At 28.1% G+C, this 26,117-nt stretch overlaps 2 protein-coding genes across 2 annotated transcripts in view; one reads left to right on the plus strand and one right to left on the minus strand.

Moving 5' to 3' along the window:
• The first annotated feature begins 6,638 nt into the window (after positions 1–6,638).
• LOC119675151 lies at positions 6,639–25,056 on the plus strand. The gene is made up of 4 exons (XM_038086339.1): positions 6,639–6,725; positions 21,868–23,754; positions 23,805–23,932; positions 24,803–25,056. Exons 2-4 carry the CDS (start codon positions 22,496–22,498, stop codon positions 25,054–25,056), a joined length of 1,641 nt encoding a protein of 546 aa, XP_037942267.1. The 5' UTR covers positions 6,639–6,725; positions 21,868–22,495.
• Positions 25,057–25,872: 816 nt separating this feature from the next.
• LOC119675152 (dnaJ homolog subfamily C member 11-like) overlaps positions 25,873–26,117 on the minus strand; it is a 1,281-nt gene continuing 1,036 nt past the window's right edge. The window contains exon 4 of the mRNA XM_038086340.1: positions 25,873–26,105. Coding sequence (XP_037942268.1) covers positions 25,873–26,105 — 233 coding nt within the window. The remainder of the gene's footprint in view (positions 26,106–26,117) is intronic.

Genomic DNA, 26,117 nt, shown 5'->3' on the forward strand with positions numbered 1-26,117 from the left:
GAGGTAAAAAAATGCTAGAAATATTAAAATAATCACAGTGTTACTAACATTAACTGATTTCAATTATTAGTTACATATAAAATTTTTTATCGGCTAGCAGACAAACCAAATGAAAAAGATTTTTAAATTAAAAAAAAAAAAACTTTTTCATTTGGTTTGTCTGCTGGCCGATAAGGAATTTTATATTAAAATAAAATCAAATCAGATAATAAAAATACAAATTCAATTATTAGCACACGATTAACATCATTATAAAAAATAAATACCATACAATAAAATATTAAAAGACGAAAACAATGCCAAATATTAATTTTTATCATACAACAACAAAATCATGAAGAAACCATAATATATGCGGTGTTTTAGATGATCTGCTTCAACTACAAGGTGGTCCCCGACCTTAAAAACAAAAGTATATGATTCATTAAGCTTATATGCCATGAGGATGGAATCAAATACATCGGCAATATCAATTAAAAAATAAAAAATTACAAACTTCATGTGTTATAATTTAATACATTGATTTACTAAAAAAAATCGTATAGGTGGTGCGACCTTTTCAATATTTACCGAGTTACTGATTATTTATGAGGATTCTATTGAAAAAAAAAACATAACGAAAAATAACCCCAATATCTGAAAAATAGTTCATTCAAGTAATTATTAAGTTCTATGTCGAATTTAAGTTCATTGAATATCCTGTAATACCCATTTATTAGGAAGCTTCATTTTTCTCATTTTTTGTGTGTTCATTTTAAATCAGGATCTCGATATTTTGCATACACGTTTTGTGACAGAAGTTTCCTTTTATTGCCGTTTTCCAGTAATCGGCTTTTCCAGTTGCTGCAGCCCAGATCGATTTTTTTCAATTGTTACAACGATTCTATTATCTTTTCAGAATATCTTGTGTAAAAAATGCATCAAAATGTACATTAACTCTTAATTTCGAAAAGCTATTTAATACTTAAAATCAAAACTAAAAAAGAAAGTTAATTTTGTGTGTAAGTATTCAATAATTTCCATGTAATTTGCTTTTAAAGTTAAATGAATTCGTGGAGAGACTCTTGATTAAGAACTAAAACCAATCGTATGATGGTTGGATCGGTTATCAGCGTTAACGATGATACTAAATAGCATGAAAAAAGTACACTTATCAAAGATATGTTGTTCTAGTATCAACTCAGTATCAAATAATAAATAGAAATATTTACTGGCATAATGAATTATTGAATCAAATTCATTTTTTTGATATATCTCTGACAAATAATATAACATAAGCCTCGTATCATATGTAGTAAAGTTATAGTTAAAAAATTGTGAGAAAAATAACTTTTCAAATAGAAAAAGCCAGGAGTAGTGAATGCGGTTTTTACGGGAAACTCAATCATCCGAGAATTGGAACATATTGCAATAAAGCTTATCCCTTGAAAAAGTCTTGTATTAGAAGTGACTGGCTAAATGGAAAACCGACAGTTATGAAGAATCTCTGGCATTTGCTCGTTATTTGTATTTTGAATTAAGTAGTAAATTCACCATGTTCTTGCAATGGGTTTTTGAGTTGTGTAGGCAGGTTTGTTGTCTTGATATGAAATGCTTCCTTCTTCCGTAAATCGTGTTGTTTGGGTAACCTATTAACAAAATTTCTTTTGTATCTTGAAATGTTAATACCTTGTCTGATTTGTAGAAAGGAATTTTCTTCACATTCGAATATGTTTAAGCTGCATTATTAACCAATAAAGCACAATGTGCACATTACTTTTGAAATCCAAAATATGGTATTAAATATTGGTCATTGCAGCTCCATGAAATGACTAGACCTTTTGCTAAATTTTTATGACGATCTCCCACAACTATATCATATATTTTCGAGACACTTTCTTGTGTTTTTGCTGTTTTTATACGTCATTCACGTAGATTGTGTTCATGGCCATTAGGATAAATTTAGACAGATTAGTCAAACAGATCAAGCGCAAAGCATTATTTGAAGAAGGCGTAGAATCTCCTAATAGATTAACCATTTCAGCATAAATTTTCATTGTCTTGAAAAATACACATTAATTTTAAATGACTTCTAAGCAAATAAATTAGTTGAAAGATGGTACGGTACTGAAATCTTGCTTTATTCTGATAATATATGACATAATGAAACGTCATTATAATTTTAGTTTTACCCTTGATAAATAGATGGTTCTTTGTGAACTTATTGAACAATCAAGTATAATTCAATTAAATATTTATTCGCTACATGTAAATAAATAACCTTAGCATAACAATGTTTTAGGAAAATATTTTTAAAAACTTATAAACAATCTCTTAGTTTCAATTTTCCTACAATAATAAATTGTTGTAAAAAACTGAATATATTGTGATTTAGCAATATAAGGAACTAAGGGGAGTTCCCGAATTTTCAGGATTCTAAGAACGGTCGCGTCTACGTATTGGATCCATTCGTAGAGACGACCAAGTATCGTTTGCTACACAAACAGATCTTTACGGGTTACAACACCAACAAAACGCTGCCAATTGCGATTTATTTTTTCTGATAAAAACAGTCCCAATTAAACAAATTATAAACAAAACTACCTACCTACCTCCCTGTAGACAACTAAACAATTCGATCAGCAATAGTAGATATATAAACCTATTCTATGTCGTTACACAAGAAGTCAACACCAATGGGTAAAATACAAAACTGCATACATTTCAACCACAGAATGGCCTGAACTGTTGTACACAATATTCTACAAACTAAGATAAGTTCTAAAAGATAGTCGAGTATTGATTTGCTGAGGAAGACCCTTCTGCGTGAATAGATGAAAACTCCTTAGCATCACATTGATGCAACATGCAACGCGGTTATTAATTGATTCAGAGCCATAGTTTGTGTATGAAGCAGCTATTTCGAAATTTCAAATTTAATTCAAAAAATTTGTTTTTCATTTATTTTCTTGGGTTATTAAACCCAAAATACAGTATTTTAAAAACACTTTTCCCTTCCATTTCTTAAACAAAACTGAATTTTATTTTAAAGTCAATTTTAAAACAAAAGAAAATTTAATTGAATTTTATATTACTTATTCCATTTTAATTTTGATCTTAATTTTGTTCAAATTCTGTTTATTGGTGTCTAATTCAAATGTCGATTGAATCAAATCACTCTCTGCATTTACAATATGAATCAGTAAATTCTGACCATATGTGAAATAACCTCATCTGACTGAAATTATTGATTCTCCTGAGAGTGTGCCCTTTAATGCAATGTGGAATTTTTCTAATATGTATGGTCTACTTACTATATAAAGTGTTCTACATTAAATCTATTCTAGGTTGACGCATTACAATCTGACGGTGCACTGCCAACATTATACAGACATGATTTCAAAATTATTTTGTCGTATTCAATTCTGGACTGCTTTTCAACTATTTGAACAAGTGGTAGTAGCTCATAATTGATGCCTTTGGAATGTTATCCTATCGTAAATCCGGGCATAAACACTATTTATGAAGTTTTTTTCTATTTTTTCGTATGAAGACCAGTTTTGTATATTATTATCATATGAGATTCAATTTTCATTGTGTTGCCACAGACTTCTTATCGAACTAAAGATTTACAAAAAGCATAATTAGTATTTGAATACATTATAAATTCATAGACGTATATACCTAAGTGGAATGCTCGAGATCTAAATATTGGCTTCTCCTGAGAGATCGTTTAGCGCAGCGATGGAAAAACGGAACGTGAAATTATTTTGAACCGAATATAATTCTTTATTGTTTGGTTTATATTGTAATAATTATTAAAGTTTCAAATTGAACTCTTTAAAATCATATTTCAAAATTTTGTACATATAACGAAAGCACAATTTTTTAAAATACTTTATTTTCTGTTTATGCAGTGTTCTTTTTCTGACTTTCGTGATTTATAAACGTGATTTCGATCGATAATACTCTTTAGACATATCATAGCATCTAAAAACTTAGAAAAAAACTAGGGATTTATATTCGGTTTGAGAAAAAAAATAAATTTTGAAATTATAGTCATTATAAAAGAATGACATATTATATGTTCTTTTATTATTTTTATTTTACTATTTTTTATTATTATTATTATTAATTATTATTATTTAATGTTAATTATTTTTGCAGAAAGCCACGCTTTTTATAACTCAAAGAAGCTATTTTTTTTTTTAATTTAGGAGGGTTCGAATAGAAATGAAAAGACATGAACAAAAATTAGTTAATTTATTGAAATTGGGCTGATCATACACGCTGTTTTGAGTATTGTTAAGTAATCATCATCAGTAGTCTTAGGAAATATTCGAATTTTTTAAATTAGTTTATAGTTCGTATATAATTTGTTTAGGCTTTCAATGCTCAAGTTCCAGTTTTTTGTCACTTTTTACTTTTTAAGTGACACTAACCAAAGCAATTGCCGTGCTTTAAATTTGAACGAGGTTATAAACTACAGATTTATTTGGGAACACAAGTTCAAGGAATCAAGAAAGTTGATTTATGCGGTTTCCTGTTTTTATGTCAAAGCTATTCTTTTTGCAGAGACATCTGTTATAAATTTTTTAACTTACTATATGTAAAGCGCCTTTTTGGTGCCATTTTTCAAAGAAGCTATACAAATGTTACTTTACAATTTCGCTAATCGCGATAAGGAAAAGCAGCACAATATTACATATATATATTATATTATATATATTATATATATATATTATATTATATATATTATATATATATTATATTATATATATTATATACAGTATTATTGTAATACCAATTTTTTTATGTTATTTATTTTTGCCGAAAGCTACGCTTCTTATGACGGTAAAGAAGCTGTTTATTTTTTTTTTAGTTAGAAGGGTTCAAATAGAAAAGAAAAGACAAGATCAAAAATTTAGTTAATTTATTGCAATTTGGCTAAGCATACAGTTATTCTATTATTATTATAATTATTTATTATTATTATTATTATTATTATTATTATTATCAATTTTATCATTAAATATTCTAAAATTTACAAACTATAAAATTTTTTTAATTTATTTATCTACCAGTTTATTAAAATGGTTTCTTATATATTTTTTAATCTGGCTGTAGGTCTATTCTTGTTATATAATTCAACGTTTAATATTTCTTATTATTCTCTATATTTGCAATATAGAGGAAGGAACAAAAAGGATGACGTATATGTAGTTTTAATAATATTAACTTATAATCATAATCCTGATGATGACTCTCAAGAAGAGTCGAAATATAGAGTATAATAAAAAATATGAAACATTGAATTATTTAACAAGAAGGAACCTACAGTCAGATTAAAAAGTATATATAAAAAACCATTAAAATTTATGAATTTATTAAAATCATAGATTTGTATCATAGTGTATCATAGATTTATAAGCTTATTTCTATATGTAAGTTTATTATTTTTATTACATAAATTAGTAAAAGAATTATTTCTCGTTAAGGGTCATCGATTTTTTTAAATATTTATTATGTACCTTACCGTACCTTATATGAATGGCCATATGCGTATGCGATTGTCAAAAAGGTTATTTGAAAATTATTTATTTAGCAATGAATATTGAAACTTTAATTAGATGTCATTGTTGCAATATTTTGTAAATATTGCCTAATAAAAATCACAAGTAGATTTTTTATGATTCATTAATTATTAAAATTTCCGACATCTTTGCTTCTTTTTGTTTTATGAAAACTAAGTATCCACAACAAAAATAAAAAAATACAACGTTATTTACAAGGCAGCACTTTTGCAGTTGCGCCTGCGCGTTCCGGTTGTTTATTGTTCAATGCTCTCTGCATATATCACTATTCACTATATTGTATTAGTTAAAAAATTTGAGCTCAATCATAAGCTTGCTGGTGCGCAAAACTTCAGACGTTTGCGAGATTTCGGCCCAAGGAGGTCGGTTTATCAAGACGGTCTTCCGCTTGTTTTCTTTTACTTTCATTAAGAAATACATAAACTGTGTGTGTGTGCAAATTTTGTTAGGAGGTGTCAACTCTTTATGATGAATTTAAGAGCATTGTGAAGGATGCTAAGCAAAGTTAATAGTTAACAGTTAACAGTTAACAGAACTTGCTATTTTAAATTCGTAATTTTATAAACAAAAAGAAAAAAAAGAAGTGAAAATCTAAAAAAAAGTTCGTAAAAATGTGAATATGATAAGTGCGATTCGCCAGATATAAGATCATTAAGAAGTATAATGAAATTACATAAATGCTTCAATGCTTAAATGCTTAAATGACTACATGCTCGTAGGTATATAAGTATTCCATGGATACAGATGTGTATATATGTATATGCCCGCAGCAGTATTTGTACGCGTAACAGCTCTGTGTTAATTCGAAGCAACAAATTTTGTGCAAGCTCTGTTGCAAGTGAAAGTGATTTTATTTCAGTTGCCTTTCGCAATCTGCTTTTACAATTTTCCTCTTTCAACTAATTTTTTATTTGTTTGTTGTTCGTTAAAAAGTTAATTTTTTTTAAATTGTTTTCATCTTTGTTGCAATCTCAACTTATTTTTTTTTTTTTTAATAAAAGCTTAACAGAAAAGTAAAATTCAAAAGCGATCATAAAAAATTATAGCGTAATAATAGTGAATAAATACCTAAAACTCTTAATTCACAATAATATAATATTGAATAAGAGGTGTTAAAGCAATTTTTTGACTTGGATTAATCTCTCAGAAATTGTAAGATTAAATTAATTAAAATTTATCCTACTGTTTAAAATTATTTTTCTTATATATATATTTATTTAATATACAAGCGTAAAGTGTATGTAAAACGAAATTTTTTAATTTTCTATGTGATGAGATTTTTAAATGGTATACTTCATTAGATTGTTTAATTTAGTTTGTATTAGAATAACATTAATAATTTTTTTTAAACACAATTTTACGACGATACATTTCTTATAGAACAATACAATTCAAACTGTAAGTTTTTCAAATATAACTGTGTTCTAGCAGATGATTGAATCATTTTCATTTTCATTTGGCTATCAGTTAAAATGACTACACTGTATGTAGTATTCTTGATGTAGTCTGCAATTAGCCATGGTATTCTTTTAAGCATTAAAAAATCCCCTTCAAAATCTATTAGATATCCTAAAGGAGTGATTTATGTCTACGACTTATAAAAATACTTCTGAACTTACCCCACAGTTTATGAACTATCTGTAAAATTTGGTGTAAAGTAGATTGTTTGAAAGTTCATACTTTTACGATTTATTATTGAACATATGTGCCATTTACGCATCTTTGCTACAAGGAGTTCATATTCAGATACATATAAAAGTATTCAAATCAGTATAATAATTGCAACATTTTTAAGTATTTATCTATTTAATTGTAATTAATTTAATATATGCACAAAATGCTCGTGACTTCTCTTAAATATCTGACTGATCATAACATCGACCGGTGGTTGATTTTACTTTTCAAAATCCAACTTGTTTAGTTGATTAGTTGCAGTGACAGGTCGGCAGACACTCCTTCACTACCATAATAAGCGATTTTTTGTGATTTTATTACCATATTTTCCGCAAGAAATCTAAAGAGATAAAAACTAAATCCATTTTGTTAAATTAGGCAGTAAGACGTCAGTGAAGTACTTCCTTTAAAAACCGTTTCGTGTTAAAATCAAAATTGAGCAGCAGTTGTCACCACTTCTGCAATTAGTCTTGAAAGGAATGTATAACAATCCTTGCTTAATAGAAGTAAACCAAGAGTGGATTTGGTTCACGTTTCTCTATGTTGGTTCATATATATGAATGAATATATGATATATGAATGATATATGAATGTAAGTCTTGTTATAGTCGCATAGTTTCTGTTAATGTTTTGCTAGGATGTTTTTTCACCTATTATTAGTTAACTGAAAAAAGTAGATTTAAGTGCTTCTCATAACGAATTCTAGGGGAACAGGGGGACACAATTCAGGTACATGCATGGAAGGAAAAAGACACACCAAGTCGATTGTCTTTCATTACTTTCAATGCTTCTATGTTTGATAACTCATTTGAAATTGATATTAATAAGTTGATTTAGCTGGTCAATTTTCGCTCTGCACTTTCAATTTTCATTTGACTGCCCAATGAAATGAGTTAAAATGACTATACTGTATGTAGTCTTGATGTAGACATTAGCCATGATATTCTTAAGCATTAAAAAATCTGCTCAAAATTTACTAGCTAGCCTAAACACTTCTGAACTTAGCCCACAGTTTGTTTCTAACTATCTGTAAAATTTGATATAAAGTAGTTTGTTTGAAAGTTTTATTCTTTTTCAGTCGTTTCTTGATAGAAATTTGATCTAAAATTAACTTGAAATTGTATATACCGACGTTTTGGGTTGCTTCTAAAAGACTATTTTTATATGGATGTCAAACTACTTCCTTGTTACTCTTATTCAAAATATAGCATTTGTCTTTCAAAATTTGTCTTAAAAGCTTCAAAGACTCTCTTGATTTTTATATACAGACTATTGGGTCTTTGTTTCTCCAACCTATGTCAGTCTTTATTTTTGGAATGACAGTTTTTCCGTAACTTTATTTATCAATTGCTAATATAAAATAAAATACTATATTGCTTAGTCCTATTTAACTAGCTTTTGTAGGTTTATTCAATGGTATTCTAAAAAATCTGCAGAGTTTATAATAATTTCGACATCGTTATTTAGGTAAAATTGTTTTATAGCTGGGGTTTCGTTTACGTAACCGATTTGTTTCTTCGGATTCGGACTTTTTTTTATTTTGGAAAAATTTTTTTTTTTTATTTTACATTTTGAAAAAACTGTTTTTTCGACTGTTACTTCTTAAATGTTTAGTAAATTTCCTTATCCCTTGTAAGTTCGACTTCCAGGGACTATTTGAGGTATCTTTAATAACAATATGTATATATACATAGCTTTAAAACTTAAATGAAAACTTTTTATTATTATGAAATTCACTTTTTTTTATTTTATAATAGACAAGTATATAAATTTCTTTATAATGATTGAAACCATTACTTCGGTTTTCAGGCCTGTTGCCTCTTCGTGTTGTTAATTCCCCAACTCTATTGCTGCAATTATAGATAATTGTTATTACAAAATTTGTTAAAAACATAATTTTGAACATTTTGATGAATCAATATTTTGCTTTCAAAATGTTATTGTATTTACACAACGCATAAATTTGTTAGAAGCATTAATTTTTTTTAATTTTTATTTTATTGAATGCCATTAAAAATTGTTATGCTGATCTTGAACTTGTTATACGATATTATGTATCTCCATACATACATACCTATATGTATGTTTGTGCATAACGACTTGTGAAAGAGTTACAAATGTATAAAAGTTTATATAAAAGTTAAAAGTTATTAATTTGCAAATAATAATATGCGACAAAAAAAAAAAAATATAAATAAATAAATTTATATTTTAACTCTATTTTTATATTTCTTCGTTTCTTCTCTGGCTCAGTTGACGCGTATCTTATACCAACGATTTTACTTATTATACAATCTTTAGGATATATTTACGTATGTTGGTATTTGCAACGACTATGTAGCAATCCGCGAACCGACGATTTTATTCATATACACATCACTCTTGCTTTTTCGGATTTGTTGCATAACCAGTGAAATTTTTTAAAGGTTAAATATGTATAAATACGAGTATATAGAGTATTACGTTACTCCCGTGTGCAAATACTGCAGTAACTAGTAAAAGATACATTTGATGTAAAAAAATGTGAACTGCGATAATAAATATAAGCGTGATTCGCAGTAGGAAACTCTATGGTGCTCATAATTTTAAATATAATTAAAAAAAAAGAATATTAAAATAGCAAAAAAATTTTCCTTAAATTCGAACAAAAATAATTCTTTAAATAATACTATGGAAACAATCGGTTAATGAAAATTAGAGACGGTTCTTATGATATATAAATATTATATGGAATTTTATTTCCACTTTCTGGTCCAATATCTTTTACTATCTTTCTAGCAGTATTATAATTCTATGTTCAAAAGTAATGATATTTGCAGACAAAACACGGATCAAGCAATTTAAAGTGAATTCATTACGAAATCATTTTACAAAGGCATTTTGCGTTTCTAAAATTTTAACATCATGTTAGCATATACCTAACGGAATGATAGACCCGCCATCCTGCTTTCGTAAAGATCATCGTGATTAATTCAATTTAAACGCAGTGATATCTGGTAAATAAGCCTTGACTACTTATTCAGAGGCTCCTTAAAATAATTTGTATGTTTATATAAAATAACACTAACACTTATTGTTAGGCTTTAATTTAAAGCGATTCAATAAAGACATATTAGTAAATAAAAAAAAAAATGTTGACATATTTCAAGTTCCATTATTACATCACATCTCTTAGTATCATTAGATTTTCCGTGTGATTTAATACATCTTAATCTCAGTTGATCAATTGATATCTAAATAAGCAACTTCTTGTTTTGTGATCATATATTGTACATTGTTTCAATATCGTTAATATTCCTCGAATCCTAGTAATAAAATTCATATATAAACAGAGCAACATTAAAATATATTTTAATAATTATTTCAAAAACAATATGTGTTTAGTTTAGTTTTTGACCGGATCAAAAAAGAGATCAAGTTTCCATTTAGATATGAGTATTGTGATCATCAGGTCTCTTTTACTACAATTCTTCTTTATTCAACAAATTATATACCAGATTATGAATAAAATAAAATAAGTATGTAATTCGTAAAAGAGTTTCTGTTAACAGACGAAGTAAAAGCTCCTTCAGCGGTATCGTTTTCCTGCAACATTCATATAGAACAGGACTCGGCGCATAATCCATATTCGGTCCGCGGATAATATACATGCGGCCCGTGACATGTTTCTAAATTACATTATTTTATTTTTATGATATCCAAAGAAAAAAAAAATTTAAATAACCATATGCTATTAATAAAATTAAATTTTACATTATCGCAGTGTTGAATTTTTCTTTGTTTACTTGTTTATGCATCTGGTCCGGACAGCCCTGATATCGAATATGACTGGATTTTTTATCCTCTCCCAGATAGAAATGATATTTTACTATCTCAAATCGCGATCTATCTTGTGAAGATGGTAATATAGGTCTTTGATCTAACGGTTATCTTAAAGGTCACTGTTGTAGTTATGCGTTTCAGCATTTTCACACTAATTAGTAAGAGACTTAGTTGTGATTTTAATATACAGAACTCTTGCAGTGAACTGATTATTATTATATTAGTGATATTTTTGCAGAGAAATGTTATATACATATTAAAAAATTTTATAAAAAGATGCAGATTGTTTAGTATCTTAAAAAATACTGGTATTTGATAAGTCACGACATTGAGTGCAGCCTTGTTAAATAAGATAAATAAGAAAATCGATGATTGAGTGATTCACGCCGGAATTCCTAAATATTCACCAATGATAGATATTAAGCAATGGTCAGACAAGGAATTCAGTTCAATATAACTACATTAAATGGTAGGTATGACAAAAGGTGAAAATATGGCCAATGCTTAGATTAAAAAACCTGTTTTCAATTGGTGCTTTCATTTCCAATGACATAGTTTTTATTTCAGATAGAAAGACGATTAACAGTGCATTGATAATTTTAAATGTTAATCTTTGAAAATGCCGAGTACTTTTTGCCCAATCGAATATACTTTTTAAATGTTCTCCTTTTTTGTTAATCCTTTATAATTGAAAGATTTCTTGCAATATCTTAGAATAGTTAGCAATTATTTTAATTTATTATAATTTTAAAATAAAATTTTCGATGCCAAATATGTATAAGTTATATCATTCACGTAATAAGTTTAAAACAGCCTTCTGTTACCAAAAATGTTAAGAAATGCTTTCGATAACAGAAGCAGTTTGGAGTTAATTAATATTGTTATGCTTACTTTAAAAGGGGATATAATCACAAAAATTGCATAATATGTTAATATGTTAATAAATGTGATTACATAAATGCTTTACACAATAAGCGGCGACTTGCATATTTAGCGAAGTATAAATTAAGATTCGATTTACACCTTTACCACGTAACGAAGTTGGCACGTTAGGTAATAAGACATGTGTGTTTATATTTTAAACAAATAACAACAAAGAGTTAACATAAACCGCTGCTCCCAGAGCAACTGTTGTCAATTCAGTAGTTTTTTGAGCTACTGAGCAATTGTTATGGATGTTTTCCATAAAAGGGCTATGGAGACACAGTGAAAAGTGAAGAGGTTAGCCATCGAGTTATTAAATATTTTATGTTTTAATAATATTTTTGCAGCATATCTCTTTTATATTGTACTTCTTATTTATAAAATTAATGTTTAGTTAATTTTAAAAGAGTTTGGTTAACTTCAAACGAGTTTGGATACAGATCACTTAACGTACAGATCAAATCAGAGTGAGCACAACCTTTGTACTTACTTCAATATATTTAATTATGTAAAAACAAATATTATATTATTAAATAAATTTTTTTTTATATTTAATAATATGATATTATTAAATAAAATTTTTTTTATATACGATTCATGTAAGCTTAGTAAAATAGCATATATTTTTATCACATAAGACATAAGTTTTTCGTATGCAATTGTTTGCTATTCGGGAAGGTGACATACTTCGGTGATTAAATAATAGTAGTCTTTTATTGACTGACAATACTGCTTAGTTATTCTTAGTGCCAAATATTCGTAATCACTGATACTTCAATTTGACAGTATTCAGGTGTTATTGATCCAATAATATATATATTTTAAGTATATAATTTAATTTTCAAGTTCCGCGAAGATTTTGAAATTTGTGGAATAGTGTTGCAAAGTTGGCGATTAGTAAAATATTGTGTGAAAATAAATTAACTTTTGCACCTTTTTTATGAAATCGAAACGATTCATTTAAATTGTTTTTTTTTTAATAGTGAAAATGTTTGATGGTTTACTTTTATATTTTAGCTCTTATCCTATTTAATTAATTTTATTAGTGTTGCTTTAGTGCACAGTAGTATCTAAACGGTGGACCATAAGAGGTCCGCGAATTGGTTAAAAATTGTCTGTGAAACAAACTTAATATGTATGGATATGTGTAGCTTGTGTTTTCTTCACTGAGACCTTACTTATTAGAAAATAAGCACCAAAAATTATATACCTATTTTATAGCGTGTATAATGTACTTTTGAACTTATACAATTTACAATACATTATACCCGAGATGGTATAAACAAAAAGCATATTAAAATAATTATACAGTTTATTATTCCTAAACTTTGCGGTCCGTACTAAAAACAAATATATCATAGTGGTTCTTGGTCAAAAACATGTTGGGAACCACTACTTTAGTACTACAAATAAATATCGGATGAGTTGAGCATTGACTTTTCGGCTATAGCAGTCTTGTAATGGATTACTACATTAGCATCAGTAAATGCTCACTGCTCCATAAAATCTGACATCCTTATTCACTTTTGTGGCTTTATTTAAATCCATATACTGGATCGCATCTGCATCTGCATACTCATTATATTATATGAGGTTAAACATCGAAGAGAAATTCGAAAAAGTTAAATGTTTAAATCTTTAAATAAATTTTTTTTGGACTTTTTAAGTAATTACATAAAAAGAAAATAATATTGTGGTGAAAAGAAAATAAAAAATTCGTGAATTGTTCAAAAATTTATTAAACCGCAACCAAGAAGTGTACCAAGCGCCCATTAATTATTGAAAGTGGTAATTCACAATAACTGAAGATATCACCTTAATAGCAAGAAACTGTTTTACCTAATTTTCTTCCTCGTATATAAAAAATATTAAATGCTGTAAATCTAATAAAATAACCAACGAATGCGATATGGTTTTTTCTTTCGAAATATCCTCATCCACATCCCGAATCTGCTCTTCATTTTCAAAAATTTAAAAAGTGACATCCGCATTCATAACCCTTTCCTTACACTGAATTTTTTTTTTGCAAATAATGAATTCAATGCTGTAGCTTAAATGTTATTAATATTAGTTATTTATATATAAATTCTTTTCTTGAATAGGGATTCAAACTTGGAACATTAAGATTTAATGTTTTTGTAAAATGAGTCCCTGATATTATACCACTGTGTTTTTTACTGGCCGATATTGTTTTTGTGAAAATAAAGAAAATTAAATACTTTTTTGTAATTAAATTTTAATTTTTAAAAAATAAAACGTTGGTGCAAATTAAATACGAATAAGATGAAAGACCTACGACTTTTCCTCATTAATATTTATTTATTATTATTATGTTCTGTTCAATATTTGATTATATGAACTTATACTATTCACAAAGAGTTTATACATGTACAAAAGTTTTCCAATTTTGCCCATCGATTTATTCGTTTCATTGTTTATGGTTCTACGCCAAGAATTGATTTTTCGTCCACGCATGTACTACGTCATTAGTGCTTTTGCGTAACGTGTGTCCAATCCACCTATATTTTCGTTGTCGAATTTCTTTCTCGAGGGCTTTTGAGATTACTCTCGGCCATCAAATGCGCAGAATTAGTCGAAGACATCTGTTGATGAAGCTTTGCAGTTATTTCATCAATATTTGTAGTACTTAAAACATATATAAGTTTTATTCAAACATAGTTACACCAGTTGTTAGTAAAAAGCACTCTGATAACTGTCGAAAATATCTTAATAGTATAGTAAATGGTGTTGAATGATAGTCGAAAAAGAATTTGCTGAGGGCGAGAGAATTTCGTTTGGCGACAAACACCATGAAGATTAGTCATGAAAAAGGTTTCCGTTCAGTCAGAAACAGTCTAAAGTTTTAAAAGAAGAGGGTGTACTTTTGCACAAACTTATAACTTTTGATGGAATGTGGATCCACTGTTACATCTAAAAACGAAAGAAATAATAATCAAAATCGCGGAATGAAAAGCGCTGAAGAAGTGTTGCTAGCGCATATCTCAGGGCCATTGATTTTTAATTGGTAGGGTGCGTTACTGATTGAATGTCTGGAAACCAGTTAAACACTAACGAATATGCAACATTACTAATAATAGTTGTTGGATTGTATAGTTACAATCGATTGTAAGCTGATAACTGCAAGAAAAAAGTAAAACTAATAAAATGGGTCAACTTAATCTAGAAAAGGTTACTGTCTTTATGCTTTTTTATTCATATTAAAACACTTATTTCACTTAAACCGTAATATTGATTCAAATCAATTTATACACTTCTCATTTTAGAAAAATTGAAGTTACTGAACAACGATTTCTAAAAAAATCATTTGTGGGAATTGGAATTGGCCATGTTGTTTTGAGATAAAAAAATAATTGTAAAAATAAAAGCCCTCAATTTTGTTTGTAGGTAGTGCTACTATCAATCGACAAAGAGAAATTAAAAAATAAGCAAATATTAAAAACAACTTCAGCATAAACTATTAAAAAAAAAAAATTTGTAAATAAAAACATTAATTTTATTTTTTAATTTCAAAAAAAAATGTAGTTTATTTATTTAAAACAGATATTGCGATATACCTCATAGACTACCTTCAGTATAATTGATACTTTTTTTAATTTTTAGCAAGTAGTGGTAAGGACAATCAACTGAAAGCATTTCTACCAATGACCTAGTTTTCGGGTTTTTCCAAATAATTCTAAAAATTAAAATGCTTTAACAAAACAACCTACAAAATAGCATCAAAAATCAAAAATACTTTAAAAAAATTGTTAAACAAAACATTAACACCAATAGATAAGATGAATCAACATAATTTGGTATATAAAATCTCTTGTGTAGGTGACAGAGCTAACATATGCTTTTCAAAGTTATTTGGTTTTAATTGTGTAAATTAAAAGTATAATAAACATTTAATACAGATATGTATACATATTTTAAATTTACTATTAAAAATATACATACAATTTTAATGAAAACTGCTGGGTCAACTGCCGACCTTCCCCACTTTGAGTATATTTACTAATCAGAGAAACTTCAGAAAAATTTATATTGCTCAGAGTAAAATAATATAATAAATAATAATAATAGAAAAAACAGAATTGTTTATTTTGAAATTAATAACCCTTTTGAGCTTCATCTTTGCCGATTGTTTATTTAATGACATTATTATTATGGCAGCTTAAAACAATTTTTTCGTTATATATACGACAAATTAGACAACTCCCAATTAATTATTATACATGCATACAGATACATTATACCATTTTTATCTTTACTAATTAATGAAATCAGACATTGAAAATATTCCCACTACTAAGCGGACATATTTTCTCGTTAATGTGTACTTTTTAAAAATAGTAATGCTTAAAATCAAAGAGAGATGCAGCATACACAACACCATCGTTGTTGTTGCAAATTTGTTGTTTTAAATTAATAATTGCATGTGATTATGCAGAAAGCAACAAACACCAAGCATTAACATTGAGCTTCATCGTAGGTTGTAAAAAAAATAAAGATTACAATTTATAAGTGTAGCAATGCCCATGACAGTATTTACGAAAAAACTTACCGATTTGTATGTTTTCAATGTACTCTAAAACTTTACTACTGTGTATTCAAGCTACAATCATTTTCCAGACAATAAAACAGAAATTAAGTCTAAGGCGAGTTAAGCATCTTTAAGAAATGACATATTAGTAAATCCCCATTGTTTTTAAATCGATGACAAATACTATGGAATCCAACTTAATATTATTTATGAGTAACTCAATATTTTGTGTAGTACTTTTGATGGATAAAATCCTTTGAAAAAGCAATACAAGTTTCTTTACCCTCGAGCGACACTGAAAGAAGTACATAATAAATACTATTTGCAGAGTAATTTTAATCAATTTGGAAACACAAATTTTACATTACTCAAAAATTTAAAATTTTCTATATCTTAAGACATTAAAAACAATCACATTTTATAAATTAAAAAGTAAGATTAAAAAGTATAGATTAAAAAGTAAAAACAATATCTATTAGAGCTGGTTATCCTTGAATTCGTCAATGCTAACTTGATTGTATAAAGATAAATATAAATATAAATATAAATATAAATATAAATATAAATATAAATATAAATATAAATATAAATATAAATAGTAATAAATTAAAATAGATAAATATAAATAAAAATAAATAACAATAAATAAAAACAAATATAAATAAATAAAAATAAATTAAAATAAATAAAAGTAAATAAAAAAATAAAAGAAAATAAAAATAAATATGAATAAAAATATATATAAATAAAAATAAATATAAATAAATAAAAATAAATATAAATATAATTATAAATAAAAATAAATATAAATAATAATAAATATAAATAAAAATAAATATAAATAAAAATAAATAAATATAAATATAAATAAAAATAAATATAAATAAAAATAAATAAATATAATAAATATAAATATAAATATAAATATAAATATAAATATAAATATAAATATAAATATAAATATAAATATAAATATAAACATAAATACTAATTTTTTTTAATATATTTAACACTTTTATTTTGTCGGCACAAGAAACTATACCTAAAGTTTACTAATATAGACACGTCATCAATACAAATATATTATTATATTATATATTTTATATGCATAGGGTTAAAAAAATCCATTTAATTTATATGCCATCCATTTCGTGGTATTGTTGTACCTAATATGATATGATATCACTGATTTTTCAGTAATATATTATATGCCAAACAAAACTATTACAAAAGGCAATATATGTTTAGTTATAGATTATTCATTATACAATATGGATTATTAAACAATAGTTTAATGTGAAACAATCAGACGTCATATTTTATTAAGATGGATATAACAACAAACAATGTTGTCATATTTGTAATAACAAAAATATCCAAGTAATTATCAAAAGTCCATATCCATATCATATCTGTGATAACAAAAATCTACAAATGTATATCAAAAGACCATTACCATTACGTCTATTAATAGTCAATGTATGATCTGGCATTTAATCTGGAGCTGTGATAGTCTCGTACTTTCTTAAAAATTTTTTAATGTGTCGCAAACCGAAAAATCTGATCACCACAGCTATAAAATTACCAATTTTAGTTGATATGCTTACTGAAATCTTTATCAAAAATCAATTTTTAATAACATTAACTTTTGAAACTAAATAATTTTGTACTTGAATTGTAAATGCAGGAAATAATACTCGAACCAAAACATAAAATATGTTATGGAGAGAAAAAATTGCCTGATGAAAAGTAAATGCCCTTTAATTTGATACCTAAAATAATTTTGTGCTTCAAAGAGTCGAAATTTATGGTGGTTTAAATAGCTCACTAATTTTCCCAGATTTTTAAATAAACTTTATATATTAATATTTTACCTTCAAAATACTGATGCCACCATAGATCTCAGAAACACGTCAGTCAGTATCATAGAAGGCGCTTCCAATACATTTGTATAATTTTGATATAGAGTATAGAGATATATAGATATATAGAGATACTCTTAAAATATATTTTTCTGCAAAGGTTTTCCAATTTTTATAAGGTTTACAATTTCTAAACAAATTATTTCTTCAAATTTCAATAAAACAACATGGATTTATATGTGTCCAAAACTGGTGCAAAAGGTGGATGTACCACTTTTTAACCTTATACGTGCCTTATAATGTAATTTGATGTTGGTGTGTTATAATGCTAAAACAAAATCTTTGTTTTCACAAATCCTATACGTTTACGATTTAAGCGGCTTTAATTTTACTAAAAGTGTCACATAATACTGTTTTATTATAGCTTTGTATTCAGATTGATTTGTCGACAGTACCAATTTTTTCACTATATTTTCTATTCCAACTATTTATTTCCTATTCTTCATATTAAAAATTTATAATTGCCCCAATATATAGGTAAAATATTTAAACTATTTTTTGCAATAACAGGATTACCTATTTTTTACAATAATAGGGTTACAATAATAGGATAATTGCGCTCTTGATAGATGTTAAATATTGTAGAGTTCACAAAAGACTAATTACTTACCGTTGTCTGTGACTAGAGTTTGTGGGAGTTCTTCTACAGCGAAAATAATTTCCATAGTTGACTGCATTCTTACTACAAAATGAAATTTAGATATAGCATCTAATATAACATGTAATATATGACTGGGCTAGGCTACGTTTTCAATGGCTTTATCAATTTGTGAAACCTTACATAACGTCATACGTACTTTCATAAGTGCGTTTTTTCAATGGACCTCATGTAGTATTTTGAATATTTATGGTAACAATAAGAATGGAATTTTCATTTGGATATAACATATTAAACTTGTAAGAGGTGTACACCTTCTTGATGCGTTAATTGAAAACGACGATCAAAATAGGGTTTCAAGTTCTATTTCGGAGCGTCGTTTAAGATTCTTGGGGTGCTGCCCATACTAAATGGTGACGGTATTAATATAACCCGAAAGAAGTATTTATAACTAGGAATTTTTTATATTCTACCGCATGTTGAACTTGAAGATAAGCTTCGCTTAAATCAAATTTGTATCATTTTAGTAGGAGAGTAAAGTAGTTGTTTGAGGGTGCGGTAAACTTGAATTTTATAAGCGAGGTATTCCCGTATTTAATTGAAAAGTCAATCGCAAACTATTCACCAGTACCTCCACCAAAATATTTTTGAAATCGTTCGCTATGAGGCGAATATTATTGAAAACCCCGATTTCCTAATAATTTTGTTACGTTGTTTGTTTTCTACTCCACTGTGAGTTGATCGTAACTCTTGCCGACAACTTTTTTTATAGATAAATACTCTTCTAAAATACGATTTTATTCATTTGATTTCTTTAGCACATCAGCAAACTCACACATGTTTGTGAGTGAGTCAAGAATTTTATTCACCAAACGTTCAGGATAACATTATTTGGTAATCCTTAACATTTAACATCTTTGGTGTTTACACTACCACTACAAAACTGAGCATTCCATAGTCAAACAGTTTTTCGTTTTGGTTGAGAAAGCTCAGCTGCATAACTAACATGCGAAATTTCCCTTTCTATAAATATAATATCTTAGTAGACTACAAAAAATAAATAAATAATTTTAATTTAATTACATAAATAGAAATTATTATATATAAATAATGCACTAAATTAAAATATTAATTTTAATTTCAAAAAATATTGTAAGCAAAATGACTATTAAGCATTTTTGCAGAAAAACTGCAATTACTGCTATAATTATTGTTAATCGTTGGTTAACTAATCGGAGTGAAAAAATGGTGAATGTATACATTAGATAAACATTGCATTTTTCGATAACTTGTTTTTATAGAAAAATTATTTCTTCATCACCTCGTTTCTTCAACATATCAAATATAATAGGAGTTCTGCTTTATTGTAAATAATTCACTTGGAAGTATAGATTCTGTTTCTGTTTGGTGTTCATATTGAATGAACTGAAAGACCCTATAAACCCTATAAATTCGTCGTAGCATTATGTTTGAAGTTTTCTTAGGAATAGAAATTTTTGATGTTGCAGTCAAACCTTAAGGTTACAAATTGCGATTGCCTATTGTGGGACTTATACCATAATTAGCTATAAACTGTAGCATTCTGTAAACTGAATCTTTGACTAAGAAAAACTTGTATTCCAGCAGAAAATCAGTTTTTTTAATTTATAATATCTAACCTAATGTCTAACCTAATGTCTATTTGTGTCTATTTGTCTATTTGGGGTAGAATGCTAAAATGTAAATATAACATATATTCATAAGGTTTTATTAGACTTTATAAAAAAACTTTTTTATACATGAGATATATTTTGTTATTTCTAAAACATTTGTTTGGTATATTATTGCTAGACAGGATTCAGAACTTAGTTAAATATTTTCTAGTTTTTAAACTTTAGGTTAGGTTAGGTTTACAAGGCGCGTGCTGGGAAAGGCGAGTTGCTAACCTTTTTTACCCTTGTTTTCCAGATTGGTTTTCCAGATTAAGGTGAGGAGATCCGATAAGTTAGCTCTCGTTATCTCTTCCAAGCCAGTGAAAAAACGATCTCCAAGACATTGAAGTCACCTCGTCTGCAGTCCTGAACAGAGATACAGGAAGTGGTTGATAGATTTTACCTTAGGCGCAATGGCATACTGTACTCCAGTAAACACACGAACTGCAGGTTTGCTGAAGCCAAAATTGCTTTTCGTTTTATTTTTGTCCGACCTAGGTCACGAGGGTCTAGCGACCTCACGGTCTTCGCTGTTAGCCCATAAATTGTTAGTCACAGTATTTGTGATTTCCTCTATTATCCTAAACAGTTCACATATCGGTGTTTGTATAGAGAGATCGGCATCTCCTATATGCAGTTCAGAACCTCTTCTGGGCATCTCATCTCCTAGTTCATTCCCTTCAATATTGATCTTGTGTTGTTGGATGCTCATATTATTTTAATAATAATATTATTTTAAGAATGCAATGTGAAATTCTTAGGGTACGAATGCTTTAGGTACTTGTAAAATTAATAATAGATTGGTAAGGCAATTGATTAGTAAGACAATTAAATATATGAATTTATATTAAAACCTAAAATTATAATATATTTTTATTTTTGTATATTGAAAGAATAAGGCATTCTTTTGTAATGAACAAAAGAAGAAAAAAACAAATCTTATTCAAAATAAAAAATTTATAAAATTCGAAAGCAAAAAAAGTATAAATATAGATTCAGAACAACACAAAAAAAAAAATACATAAATGAAACAAAAATATCTTATGGCTATTATTTTTTTACTTACCTATATGTATTTTAAAATAATAATAATAAAATCAAAATTTTTTGGTTACAGGTGAAAACTTGACTACTACCGTATTGGCGCCTAAATAGATATCTACTTAATTAACGACTGCACACAGAATAAGTGGGATTTTTGCTCTGCACAGTTGAAGTTGATAAAATAAGCTTAGCTTCAAATGCAGTGAACATAGGAAATTAATGAATTGAGCAAGCAGTCTGAATTGAAAGGTCAATAAACCTGATGATTACAAATATTTATCGTGTGCTTCCTAAATCACCATCCATTGAACAAACACAGGAAAGTGCAAGTAAATGTGAGATATCTGCAGCAGGTATTGAATAAAATGAATTGGCGCAAATACTCGTAAACATCGTTAGTATTACCAACTGAAATTCAAGTTCGACAAACTAAGGCGTGCATACACTTGGAGAAAAAGATTTTAGTTTAAAGTCAAGTTATTCATGTTCAAGATTGCGCCAAGCCTAACATAAGCATAAAGAGGACTCTCGTACACTCAGACTCCCGTCTTCACTGCATATATTGACACTTCATACGAAGGGATGTTTATGAACTTTCTGGTTGCGATCATAAATTAAAAAACTCTAAATCAACTCGAAAATTTGTGATCACACATTGTAGTGTTGTTATATTGTGGTGTTTACACTCAGCCAGATGTAAAATGTTAGCGACTGTAAAATGTAGTCTTTATACAATTGTAGTTGGTATATTATCTATTAGAATAAGTGCTTACGAGACTTCAGTGCCTGTAATGCATGCTACAAAAATACTTACGGACTTACCACATACAAATATTTTCAATAAACCGCCTTCAACTATATCTCATGATACAATCAGTAATACTCACATTCAATCACAATGGTTAAGTTCAACAACAAAAACTTCAGAAAGTCTTGATAATGCACAGAAACCATACAGTCCGCTTGAAAGCAGTAAAGTTATGGATGCACACAATGATTACCACAACATTCAGGATACTTCCACAAATAATTATTCAGCTATCTTTTCGGAAGCTATACCAGCAGTAGAATTACCTCCTAACGCACTCATAACTATTCCAAAGCAAGTAGTTCCCGTTTGGACGGAGAATATAACACGCGTAGGAAGAAAACGAAATTATAAGTATATACCTTTAAGTGCAGATGTGAGTAACAACGTAATCTTAACTGGATTGAAATACAAACGCAATAACTCCTTAAATTTTCAATCCGCAATTGAATCTAATGAAAATCTTAATTCGGAATTAACTGAGCGCAGTGACAAAATCATAACATCGGATAGGATAGATTTTTCAGGAGATAACTTAAGTAAACGAATAGACTTTCACTCTCCTAGTTACAGCCTGAAAAGTGCGAGTTCGTTTCAGCCGGAATCATATCGTGAAGATAATCCTATTTTAAGTGAAATACCGATATATGAAAATCCATATAACGATGATTTTTCTTCTATGCCCTCTAATAAAGAAACTAGAAACACACGTCAACTTATATTCGAAACTGACCCCAGTCATATTTCACATAATATTGAATTTCCTGGTAAAAGTGTAAATACTAAACCACATACTTTAAATAGTGCAAATGGTGGAGCTAAAATTTTTTATGAAGACGTGACAAAATTTGGTGATGTTAATGGTCCCATAACTGCATTGCCTCAGCATTCGAAACGAATAAATTTTTTTGGTGAAGCTGAAATATTGGGTGGTCCTCCCCGACAATTTGTCCCTACAAAAGCATTGAATGAGTTTGTAGGCTTAAACAATTTTCAAAACGTACGCAAAAGTCGATACTTTCCATTCAAGTCATCCCGTAGTCCACGCGTAATATTCCCGACAAATGATAATGCCAGCCCTACCGGCTCTGGATCTGCCTCTGGACCAGGTACAGGAATAGGTGTTTATTTCAACGACAATGTCGCATTTAGGTATGTGCTCTTAATAAACTTTTTTTATGATAATGACTCTGCTCTTACAGAGACCAAAACTTTGGCTTGAATGAATTAGCTGCTATACAAGATGTGCGAAACGAATTTAATTTAAAGGATTTGGATTCAGCTACTGAAACTAGCACACCCCATTCCGCAAATACATTCAAAGAAAAAGGTGAGATGTAAATAATTTTTAAATCACTTATTTAATCGACTTGGATGAAGAGTTTTGTATAGAAAAAATTGTGGCTTAGATACACCACAATTTAGTATTACTCTATATTATAGCACTCGTATGGTATTGACTCAGAAAATTCCACGGCAAGCGAAATAGAATTCTTTCTTTGAGAATATGTGGTAAATATAGTTAATATATTAGTGTGGGGGATCACACCCCCATTTCAAATTTTATCCATCAACAATTGATTTGTAATGAAATAATCTCATATTACCATCACTTCAACATTTTATACATTTTCTATGTATGTTATATATATCAAAAATGTTATTAATAAAATACATCCCGAAATTATTTTAAACCAGTTATATAGTAATAGGTACAACATTTTGTGATTTAATTTAATTGAAAATAAGGTTTTGAAATAGTGATTTGCAATAGACTCTAATTTGATTATATTTTATATGAAGTTATTTTAATCAAGTCAGGAAAATATAAATTTTGTGAATATCCATGTTATATCTTATATCATTTCGATTGTTACGACAAGCTGTAATCAAAACAACTCTAAATGGATAACTGCAGAATTGGTTTCTTGAAAATTACTTATATACTATAAGTATATATATTGTTTGTGTTAGTGTAAGTGACTTCCTATCATAAGGGAAAAGATGTATCAAACTAATTTATTATTTTAAGTGAAATTAAATTATAATAAAATATAATTAACATAAGCGATATAACGTAAGATAGACTCTAAATTTATTTAGAAAATTAGTTTATAAATAATAAACATCGTTGGCTTATGCAAATAAACACAATTATTTTAAATACAATAATTGTATTTCTTCATCATATATAACCCAGTCGACATAACTACAGAACTACAATGCCAACATCGTGGTGGAACTTGTGAATTTTTTTTGACCTGTTGGATGAGTGGAGGCCTTTTACAAGGCACTTGCGATGGATTACTACGTGGATGTTGTCATCGAACAGCAAAGTCAATAAATTTGCTTACTTCGGATTATGTAGGTGATACGATCGACTTAACTGATCTTCCATTAAAAAACTATGGACCAATTAAAAATGATGCTAGTGAGTGTATAACCTTGTCATAATTCAATTGCACGAACAAGTAGTGGTCAATTTTTTTTTTTTTGGTTTGCATCAAATTGTTAGTTCTTATTAATGGTCAAGGGTCTACATATTTGAAAATATAAATGGGTTCAGTTTGAGACTATATATTTATTTTTTTTATATTCTCTGTATTTTATGAGTGTTAATAAAAATATTATTTGAAATGATCTAATTATACCATAGGTAAATGATCTTCATGTATATATTTTTGTTGTAAAGAAAATATGGGAGACACAAAATATAGATATTAGTTTTCTTGAACATATGTAAATAATATTTGCTTACAATTACGAAATAAACCATTTTTTCGTTACATCTATTTTAGCATGAATTATATATTGGATGTAGGTAAATCAAGTTTCGACTATTAGTATTATTATTATGAAAACAGGATACAGCACTGCGACCTAAATGATCTATTGTGCTCCTTAGTAGGATTAGAGTGTTTCTAGATTTTAGTGTTTCTAGGATTTAGAGTGTATATGGCTTATCTTTTCTAGTCTTAATTCCCTATGTTCCATAAAACACCCTTCTACGTATTTTTTCCGCTTGTGCATCAGTGCCGGGCATTGCCCTAGTACATGGTTTTTGGTTTCTCTCTCTTCTCTACAGTATCTGCAGTCTGAGTTGAAATCGTTTCCTAACTTTGTTAGGTGATTATTCAATCTACAGTAATTGGTTAGTAGTTCCGTAATAATTCTTAGGCTGTTATTTGTTTATTCTATGCAATCCTTGAAGCGTTTTAGGCATTAAGTCTCTAAAAGCATTTTAGATTGTGATAGTCATGGAAGTCTTTCCTAATAATGAATATATAGAGTTCCTTTGCCTGGACCGCAGAAAAGTTCTGGCATTATCATAATAGAAGCCACGCCTCCTCTGGGAAGTTTATCTGCCATTTCATTGCCTTGGATGCCAGTATGTCCCGAAATCCATAATAAGTGCACCTGATTGTTGTAGCCAAGTATGTTAAACTTGTCAATGCACTCCCATACCAGTTTCGATGTCACTTGGTCACCTGTCACCTGGCTGCCTGGTTGTTAGT

Source organism: Teleopsis dalmanni, chromosome 2 (assembly GCF_002237135.1).
Source record: "Teleopsis dalmanni isolate 2A chromosome 2, ASM223713v2, whole genome shotgun sequence".
NCBI lineage: Eukaryota > Metazoa > Arthropoda > Insecta > Diptera > Diopsidae > Teleopsis > Teleopsis dalmanni.